We start from the raw sequence: 10,832 nt of genomic DNA, 5'->3' as shown, positions 1-10,832 counted from the left end.
GCACGAAAACGTGATTTACTATATGTGGATTAACAGATCTCATAAAAAAAAATTAATTAAATTTTTAAATAATTGCTGAAATGACAAAAGTATTGCCCATTCACGCAAATCCCATCCCAAAGACAATAAACTATCTTAGAGTATAAATATAGAAAAACCCTTAGCAGTGTATATAGAAATTTTGTAGATTTATTCCAGAGAATAAGATTGCGCACTATACTTTAAAAAGTAATTCAAAACCCACTTTCGGCTATAGTTTTGATATTAGAATATAAATCAATTAATCAATAGAAATATTTAAAATAAAGCAATTAATCAATATAAATTATAAATTAATTATATTAACCAATAAAATGAAAATTTTATTAATTATATATTGAATTAAATTAAATATATTAATATATACTAATTTAATATGAATTTAATTAATTCTATTAAGTTTAACATAGATTTAATGAAGTTCATTAAATTTAAATAACTTTATTAAATTTTAATAAATTATAACTTTATTAAAAATTTAATTAGTTTCATTAAAAATTTTAAATTTTTAATTAAAGTTTTATTAAATTTAATTTAATTAATTTAATTAGTTTTATTAAAAATTTTAAATTAAAGTTTTATTAAATTTAATATAAATTTAATTAATTTTATTAAATTTAAGATAAATTCAATATAATGTGGATTATTTTTTTTTAAATTTGTTATAAATATTATTTAATTAGTATAAAATTAATTAATTTCGAATCTTAATTCATTCTATAAGACTTCATATAAATTTAATCAATTTTATTGAATCAACTTTAATATATTAAATTAATATTTATTAACATTATATATAATATATATATTATTAATATATTTATTTTATTAAATTTAGTTAGTTTTATTAAATTTAGTTAGTTTTATTATATTTAGTTAGTTTTATTAAATTTAATATTCATTTAAATAATTTTACTAAATTTAAATTATTTTAAAAGAAACTAATTTATTAAAACTTTGTGTGAATTTAAAAAAATTTTTAAATTTATGTTAAATCTAATAATTTTAATAAATTTAATTAATTATTATACAAATTTAATATATTTAATTAATTCATATATAAATTTAATTAATTTTAATATTAACATAGTTTATTTTATTAAATTCAATATATATTGATAAATATTAAATAATTTAATATAAATAAATTTATTATTATAAATTAATTTAATATATATTAATATAATACAAATTAATTTAATATAAATTATTTTCATATAAATTAATTTAATTTAAATAAATTATATATATATTCATTTAATATAAATTAATTTTATATAAATAATTTTTATTAAAATTAATTAATTTATTATAAATCAATTTTATATAAATTTATTAAATATATATCAATTTATTGTAAATTAATTTATTAATATAAGTTCATTTAACATAAATTAATTTATTTTAATATAGTTGAGCAATCAATATAAATTATAAATCAATATAAATTAAATCAATTTAAATTAACCAATATAAATTAATATAAATAAATCAATATAAATTAATATAAATAAATCAACATAAATTAATATAAAATATTTATCATTTATTAATTTTTTAATTAGGAAAGAAAATACACTGCGACCTATAAGATCTATTGTGCTGAACTTATTAAAATTAATTATAAAATTTTATATTTTACTTTTGATTTCATGAACCACTTAGAGAGATTTAATTTAAAAACTGATTTAAATTCCTAGCTACTCTTATCACTGTGTTAACAGAGCAAAAATTTATCATCAGTTCCAGTCACTCATCATGACACAGGAGTTCAAGAGTCGCTCTTCAATCCCAACACACTAATTTACGTAACGGATTACAAAAATACCTCATCATCAGTCTTTCCACAATAAAAATCAACATAAATGTACATCAAAAGTCGCAAAAGCATGCCATTAAAGAAATATGTGGCAAATTTGGATATTACTTAGCCAGATCTGCAAGCACACACTAATACAGTCGAAAGACAACAAACAATGTTTTCTCGGGATATTACAAAAAGAAGACACACACAAATTCATACAATTCCAAGAGTCTTTAGTCTATACAAACGATGAAGTGCCAGCACTGACAAGACCCACAGATCTCTTTGGGTTAAGACAAAAACAATACTATTCATTTCATACAATGGTCGTTTTAAAATCTATTTTAAATAAAAAAAACTAGTTGCGTTGCTCCAATATATATAGATCAAGTCACATCACTATTATCAATAACACTCCATATTATTAATCAATAATACACCTCAACAGTTTCTACAATTATTTTATATATTAATTATACACAGCTCTATAACTCCTTTCGCTTCATTGTGTGCAATTCTTTAAGTCTTTAAGTCTTCTTCTACGGAAGTATGTAACTGCGGGGTATGTGCAAAAGCAAATCCCAAAATTCTCAATTTATTTAGATTGGAGAGGAAACCAAGACTGGACAATAGTAATAATGAAAAAAGAGAACGCCACAATTTGGAGGTAACCAACAGCAAATAACAAAGTCAATTTGTTATGAGATCAGTCGTTTTCTTAACACTTGTATGATTTAAACTAGCTGTGGTATTAGGTATGCTTGAAGTTATATTTCGACCGAACGAGGGCGCTAGTAGCGCACATGAGCCGAATGTGTGCTTTGGCATAGTTTGTGAAAGAAAAATATGTGGAGTGGGTGTGATTGTTGGCGTATTGGATGATGAAATGCAATTGATAATTGTAGACCTTTGACTACTTAAGCTACTACCGTACTGTAGCATTTGATTGATTTGATGATTATGATGATTTTGGAAAGGTTTGTGCAAAGCAGTTGCAACGGCAGCAGTGGCAGTAGCAGTACAAACAGTTGCAGACACTGAAGCAGCAGCACTTGCATTTGTAAATGCGGTTATATTCAATGGTGTGACTGTGGCAGCTTCCGCTTCATCCATATGTGGTAAAATAAATGAATTTGATGTGCATCCCGAGGCAAATGATGAAGTTGAGGAGTTCGAGTTGGAGTTGGAGTTTGAACTTGTATTTGATTGCGGTGATTCGGCTGCTTCTGTAGTTGTTACCATTGAAATATTCGTTAGCGAATTACTTGATGTGTTACTTGATGAAGTAAAAGAATCATCTTGTGCCTCAGCTGTGGTTGGCGGAATGTCAATTGTATGCGTCTCATTACCAAATATTAAACGTAAACGTTTCTTTTGTGGTGTCAGCATTGTGTTTGCTTTTGCTGGTTGATGTTGGAATTCAGTGGTAGCTTCTGATTCTGTAGCTGGTGTTTGTCGTCTATGTCTACGATGATGGTGATGATGGCGTTCCTTCGATTTATGTCGTTTTTTACGTTTTAGTGGCAGTGTATCCAATTCATTACCATTTTCTGAAATGCCTTCCATTCGTAATATTTCATACTCGACTGGCTCGGAATGTGTTGAACCACGACTCGAACTATGATAACTATTACTTTCATCGCTAAGACTTGTACCAGACTCAATAACTTCATCCAATACAGGGGATCGTTTCATACGCAGCGTCAGTTTCAAACGACGTTCAGGTGTTTTCAATAGCGGCTCTACAGCATGAACATGTGAAAGTGCATTTGCCAACTCCTTACAGTTGTCTTCTTTATTCGTATGTATCCGCTTATGATGAACTGTAGAATTTTCCAAAGCCGCATCTTGTGAGTTAGAAGCACGCCTCACATTGCGAGTCAATCGCTGTGTTGTACTTTGATAATTATTATAAACATTTTCACTTTCAGGTGCCGCTTCCTTGCACATATGCGTTTTTGTATTTTTGGCAACTTCGTCAAAAGATTCAATCAAGTTTTTCCTGTAACTTGAATTACCATTCTGCCTGCTATTACTACTGCTGATACTGTTGCTAAGAGTACTACTGCATTGGCTTAAAGCGCTAATATTACTGCCCATACTACTACCCCCACTGCTTCCTATATGATGTGTTAAGCTTAAGTCGGTTTCTGGCGTTAGTGGGTGCGATGACTGATGATACTGTTGTTGCATTGATACTGTCTTACTACGTTTACCAGGCGATAAATTAATTTCACCTGTCCCATGTGTTCCCTTTACATTCATATTTTTACTATATTTACTATTGCTATTATTAGAATTCCTTGTTGTTGCGGCAGTTATTTTGTCCTCGGAATCCGCTACGTTAGCTATCACCGCGCTCTGTTGGTTACGCAGCACGCGCTCTGTAGTATTGACTGCTGTGCGCAGTACACCGTTTCGAGTTATTCGATATTGTTGTGTATTCGTGTTGGCTAGTTTCAGACTATTTTCATCAGTAGCTATTAGATTTGATACACTAGCGGAATGATCTGTAGCTGTGTTTTGGTGTACATTGTGTAGGCAATTTTTATATGATTGTATATCTTGAAGATGATTTCTGTTCGGTTCTGCTTCATTATCTTCTTCTAATTCATCAATGTCATATAAATGTTGATCATCACCATTTTGTTCTACATCAGAATCAGTTTCCATAGCATCTTCATTTGTGTTCACCACCGCACTTGATCGTGTTTGTCTACCTGTACTCCTTACTGACGCAAGTGCTTTTAGGCTAGAGTCAGATTTATGGACTTTACGTCTTTGTGGTTTTGTGTGTACAATAATGGCCGCACTCATTTTTGGCTCATCGGCTGTGTTTTTTGTTGACGCACGCGATGCGATGCTAGAAAAATCCTCGGTTGATGCTGATGAAATAGTGCTACTGGTGCTATTAACGCGTGATGATTTCCTAAGGTTTTCATGATTTATACTAAGCACGGCTTGGCTCGTTAATTTGATATTAGTTACATCATTTGAATTTTGCGTTAATATATCATTACTTATTTCCGTGGATATTGATTGCGTGCTATGATTATGACGATGTGGGTAAGTGTTTGCCATCACCATTTCAGCATCATATTTTGTCATGCCCTTTTGTCGCAATTCTTTCATTGTGAGTGGAGTTACAACGACCGCCGGTGATTTCTTGTTGCTGTTTTCATTCTCGTCTTCTGCTAACGACATGCAGTTCCCCGCAGGCTTTTTACAATTACTAGAAGAAGAGCTTGAATTGCTGGCATCCGAGCTGTGGCAACCATTATAATCGGCAGGAGTGGAATTAGTTGAATTAGTGCGACTCTTTATACGATTAATCCGATTATCAGTCTCTCTTAATCGATATCCGCTGTTAGCTGTTGGATCATGCGGATTAACACCAACAACACATGAACCATTCAATCCTATTGCCATTGCAGAATCCCCTCCTATGAAACCATTTGAACGCTTACCAGCGAAAGCGCCAGTGCCCCTCCGCTCACAAGTTTCACACTCACAATAACAGTTACCATCGCCAAAGAAATCCTCTCCATAAAAACATGTTATCTCCTCGCCTACCTCAATATCACGCAATACTTTAACGCAAGCAGTGTCCCTGCCTGTAGCAACAAATTTGCAATTTGCTCTGCAGTCGTGATTAATGTAGGCAGCTGGTCCTAACCAAAGTTGGGCACAGTTTTTACGGCAACTAAACATCACAGAAAAATCATTTTTGCCCTGATGTAACAAAGCCTTCTCTTCCACATCCGTTAACTCAGCTATACAGCCGACCAAACATTCAATTTTATCGTTTTTTGCCCAGCGTTTGGTTGAACTGATTTTTGCACCTTTCTGCCCTTCCAATGAATAGCGATAACAAGCTTCTATAACGAACCCACTGTCTTTATCAAAAACTCGCAAATAACGTAATATCTAAAATAAAAATTATTTTATTAATTATACAAAATACCAAAGAGCATTTGGCTTACATGATCGTGTAATCGCTTCAACAATATTTTACTCTTATTTTTGTAGCTTCGAGGTATCCATGGCCCGCTGAACACTTTCCGCACAGCTACATCGTAGCTTTGTGTTTGTATAAATTCATCAACTATTGATTTTAACTGAGCTCTGTCAACCTTTAATGGACGATAACGTATGTTCATTTTATGCGACTGAAACCCTAAATGCGGATCTAGTATTAACGATGTTGCTAAGTCATCATTTTCGGAAAGTTCTTTAGGTGTCATCCCATTTGTAGATAACCGTCCCACAATGTTACCCGCGGATATACTGCCGGAATAACTTGCGAAATAGCCATTCGATAAATCATTTTGCTGGCTGTTATGTCCACTCGAGGCACCGTTTGTTGATACAGACTGTGACTTCGTACTCACTACTGCTGATGAGGCTACTGTTGACGTAGAATTCCCGCATTTACCACCATTCTCTCCACGGCGACCATGATTTGAACCAACAACCATTGCTATAGTCTTATCTAGAAATATTTATAAATAATCATTAGTTATATTTTATTTAAAAAAAAAAAAAATTTAATTTAAAAAGCATTACAACCCATAAATATGTATATAATTTAATAAGCAATTAAAGTGCTTTAAACTCAAATTGGTTAAATATTGGAGCGTGCACTGTATAATTTTTTTTACTCGAATAACAGACAGGTAAAATAATATGCTTAACACAGTGCTACCTGTAATAAAATGAAACTGCCTATTGTGCAAGTGAGACAGCTATACGTTAATAAACAGACACTCAATATTTTGAGTAATTTTATGAACAAAAGAAAAACAGCTGTCGGTGGAAGGGATGCAGCGATACAACCATGAACTCATATTATGGTTTATTTTATACACATTTTACTTAAATGCGTATTAAATAGCAGCGTAAAAATTTTTTTATCAAAATTCAAATACCACATCTTATTCAGTTGTATAAGATTTTTTTTTTTACAAATCTTATTATTGCATATTAATCTATATTTCTTTTTTCAAATAGTTTTGCAAACTTATATACCTTTTTATTACGTAAAAATTGATTAATATTATTTATGTTTAACGCATTAATTTTTCTTTAAGTTTACGTTAACATTTAATTAAAAAACACACAAGCACAACTTTCAAGAGACGAAAATGGCGTTAAGAATAATGTAGAAAGAAACGAAAATCACCGAAACTGCACATGAAAACAATCATCTATTGCAAAGCAGTTGTTTCTTCTTTTTTTTTTTAATTACAGCGTTCGTTGTTATTTTGCAAAAGCACTGTCTGTGCACCAAATTGGTTTGCATTAATTTAATTAATAAACAAAAAATGTATTCATAATATTCATGTATTACACATTCTGCATGCTTTCTATATCACACAAATTGTCGTGAATTTTATTACTAAATTCTTTAAACTACTTGAAATCATGTTTTACATGTAACTCAGCTGATCATATTATCGCAAAAAAAAAAAACATATATACGTCTCAAAGCATGGAAAATGTTAACAAAGAAAACTTAAAAATCAACAAAATTTCATTGATTAGTGGTGTTATCCCATTTCTTTACTTTATCAGTGTCATACAAATAACTAACCATCTCGTGCTAACGCGGCGAATTAGCAAAAAATGGGTACGCTGTTCGTCAGCGACGATGAAAATGGCGGCGTCTGTCCAGAAACCGAACAATCATGTATTTAAACCGTTTTCAGAAGCATGCATGTATATATAAATGAATACCATTTTAACCTGAATATGATTTTATTAAATTATTTCATGATCACTATAATACCTTACCTTTTTAAAAAAAACTATTGTTGATACGTGTTTTTCTTTACTATTTACCGTTTTAAACATATAACTAAATTCATTTTCTTATTCCTTCATTTTGACTTATCGTTAGCAATCTTTTTCTTAAGGAGAACAAAATTTCCTGAAGTTTTTTTCCAGTAGCAGTAGATTTTCATCCATCCATATGCATTAATTGATTTTATTGATATTATTGGTATTCGATCACAATTCGAGTTTTACATACATTTTTAACATTTCATTTATAAAAAAATCTATTTTTTAATTAAAATTATATTCACAAATTTTACTCCGTCTGAAAAAGTTTTCTGTACGATACCACACATACAATAACAGTTTTCGCAAAGAACACAAGAGTGTGACAGCAATACTTTTTAACATTTTCAATCGAATCTGTACACACAGTTGTATTTTCGCCTCATTATTTCTGATAAGTGTTTTACTGCTGTTATTCTGCTTTATTGTGTTGTTACACAATATTTATGACTTTATGAATCTCACCAATAATTAAATTTCATTAATGTTTAAAATAAAGTTCTCTTCTATATAAAAAGTTTTACACAACACTGAAATATTTTACGTACACAATATACACTAAATTCATTTCGCCTTTAAAACTATTTTATATCGAGTTGATAAAGCAAATAGCATATAGCTCTTTATTTTCAAAAATTGTTTGTATATATATATATTAAAATTAAATTACATATTTAAAGAAAAATAATAACGAATAAATAAATTAAAATTACTATATACACTAAATTTTATTTGTAGGAAAGTCGCATAAAAATAAAAACTCCTCATTATGCAGATTTTAGTAAAAACGTTCTTACCATACTTGTGTTTTTAAATTACTCTAAGAATTTGCGAAGCCAATTGAAATGAAAATCATTGAAAAGGAAAAGTTTAAACAAATAAGATGATATAGAAAATATAATATATATATCAGGTTTTAATAAAACTATTTTGATAATATCTATTTTTTCAATGTACTCTAAAAAATTTCAATTGATTTTAGGTTGTATTAAATAGCAAAACTTAAAACAAACTAGATTATGTAAAAAATATCATAAGTCCCTTGAGTTAGTTATAGAAACTAGAGAACCATGCTAGACAATTAAATCTCCCTTTCAATCAAACCTGTCGCAGATGTGGAGAAGACGATGAGAGTTCCTCTCATCTACTATTTTTTTACCCAGCTCATGCACGGTGGCCATTAAACACTTTAGGAGTTTCTTTTCTTGAGGATCGTGATCAATTACAAGACCTGACATTGAACAGCATTTTAGGTTTAGCCAGGGTTTTAAATCTGAGTTATTCCTATATACACGGTAACACAATGGGCCAATATGCCTAAGTGAATCCCCAGGGATCGCCGGTATGACCTAACCTGTATAGAAAATGTATCATACATATCATGTAATTAATTTGAATATTAAAATAGAATGTTAAGAAAATTATAACTTTAATACAAAATCTTAATCAAAATTAAATCTATGGTTAACATTTTTGGAACCTATTAAACTTCTGCAATATATAATAAACAGGCATGAGAAAGGTAACAAGCTTCCTTTCATTACTTACATTACAAAGTAAAGTACTGTAAATAATATGAGTTATTCACAAAATAACCGACTTTTATATATGTAGGTAACTTTTCTTAGACAGTGGCGCTGCTAGACGTCTGCGACGAGGGCGACCTTAAATCTTATATCTTAAAACCTTAACTACACTTACCAGAGAAAAAATGATTTTGTTTGTCTCTTATCGAATTCACTAGACTCAATAAACGATCAATCAACAACTTATCCAGTATATTAGATAATATAATTTAGAGGAAATATGTCCAAATGTTTATATAGTAACCAAAATCATGCTCACAGTTCCATGCTACAATCAACAACCTACAAACGCTCAAAGTAACATCTGTAGCGGTCGAAAGCCAGCTTGGAAATATAAATTTCGTATCAGCATAGAGGCCGCCGTGCTTGCAAATGCTCCCAAATGAACTAGAAGCTCTCCTCAACAACGATACACTAACTTTCCACACTAACATCCCAGCTGGGATAACAGAAATTCAAACAGAACTGACAGGGATGTTGACGAGCTCGAGAACGCTTATGGCAACTTCAAGCGACAGGCGTACCGAACCATTATGGCAGCCCGACAGGCCACGTGAATGATTTCGGCATATCAAACAACCTGGAGCTGAGCGTGGAATTTTGTTATAATAAAACTGATTATGCATATAATTTCAGGATGAAGACCACTTTTATATAAAAACGTTTTTGATTGACAAATCTGGATTCAATCTAGATTTATTTTCGATCTGTTAAATTTTGTTGCCCATTTGAACATTTTAAGAGTAATCTTGCATTTTTGTAATAGTTTTAGTAAACATTATTATTTTTTGTATATATAATACATATGTATGTCGAATGAAATCACAATTTATCTGTCAAGTCATATAAAACAGCTGTTAATTTCCCGATAATCTTGATACTCTGGCAATATATCTAGAGTGTTGAAAATTAATTTTGATTGTTATAAATTTTTTGCCACTTTTACCAATCGAAAATGAAAATTGCACTGAAAGCTCATCTCGATTGAAAATTTTACTCCAGATTTACCAATCGAAAACTCCAAAAGTAACCATTGCCAGACAAGTAAAAATTTATTTTTAGAAAATTGACATATAATTTATATTAAAAATTTTTAATACAAATTTATATTGATCTTGTTTTTAGTTATAAAAATTGTTGTATAATTCAGTTTATTTAAAAGAAATGGAGTTCATATATTTAATTAATTCTGTTCTTACGTTGTTAATGGGTAACGATTCTATAAGAACTTACGTATATACGATTAACTTAAAATCACATATATGTGACATAATTCTTTGAATTGTATGAAGGATTTTTATATATAATTTGAAACAAAGTAACAATAATATTAAAAAGGATTAATATTATTGACTTATAAAAAATTTTTATTTTTTTTCAATATGATCAAAATTTTAAGTTAAAACTGTTTTTTCGTTTTTATCTTGTACTTTTTTGAGAGAATGACGGATGTGCAACTCTTGTGTGAGGACATAAGACTTTTATTTTGCAGATATAAAGATAAACAAAAGGTGAGCCTTATTGGAGCAGTGAATGAAGTGAGTTGCTGCGAATGTAATCAC

At 30.0% G+C, this 10,832-nt stretch overlaps 1 protein-coding gene across 2 annotated transcripts; it reads right to left on the bottom strand.

The window, feature by feature from the left end:
- Positions 1-1,679: 1,679 nt before the first annotated feature.
- LOC119669148 (histone-lysine N-methyltransferase Suv4-20) lies at positions 1,680-7,986 on the bottom strand. 2 transcript variants are annotated; one of them, XM_038078947.1, is made up of 3 exons: positions 7,637-7,986; positions 5,827-6,335; positions 1,681-5,770 (listed from the first exon to the last, which is right to left on the bottom strand). In XM_038078947.1, exons 2-3 carry the CDS (start codon positions 6,319-6,321, stop codon positions 2,534-2,536), a joined length of 3,732 nt encoding a protein of 1,243 aa, XP_037934875.1. In that variant the 5' UTR covers positions 6,322-6,335; positions 7,637-7,986; the 3' UTR covers positions 1,681-2,533. The 2 variants fall into 2 exon arrangements, with proteins under 2 accessions (XP_037934876.1, XP_037934875.1); XM_038078948.1 differs by lacking the exon at positions 7,637-7,986 and having other exon boundaries at positions 1,680-5,770.
- Positions 7,987-10,832: the final 2,846 nt, after the last annotated feature.

Source organism: Teleopsis dalmanni, chromosome 1 (genome assembly GCF_002237135.1).
Source record: "Teleopsis dalmanni isolate 2A chromosome 1, ASM223713v2, whole genome shotgun sequence".
Lineage (NCBI taxonomy): Eukaryota > Metazoa > Arthropoda > Insecta > Diptera > Diopsidae > Teleopsis > Teleopsis dalmanni.
Note: the sequence above shows the minus strand (reverse complement) of the source record. Positions and strands in the feature narration are given on the sequence as shown.

What these genes read in the sequence shown, in the direction of transcription:
- LOC119669148 (XM_038078947.1), bottom strand. Translation starts at nt 6,321, where the DNA reads ATGGTTGTTGGTTCAAATCATGGTCGCCGTGGAGAGAATGGTGGTAAA. An exon ending in TGAAGCGATTACACGATCAT is followed by an intron (nt 5,771 to 5,826) that starts GTAAGCCAAATG and finishes TTTTTATTTTAG; the next exon opens with ATATTACGTTATTTGCGAGT.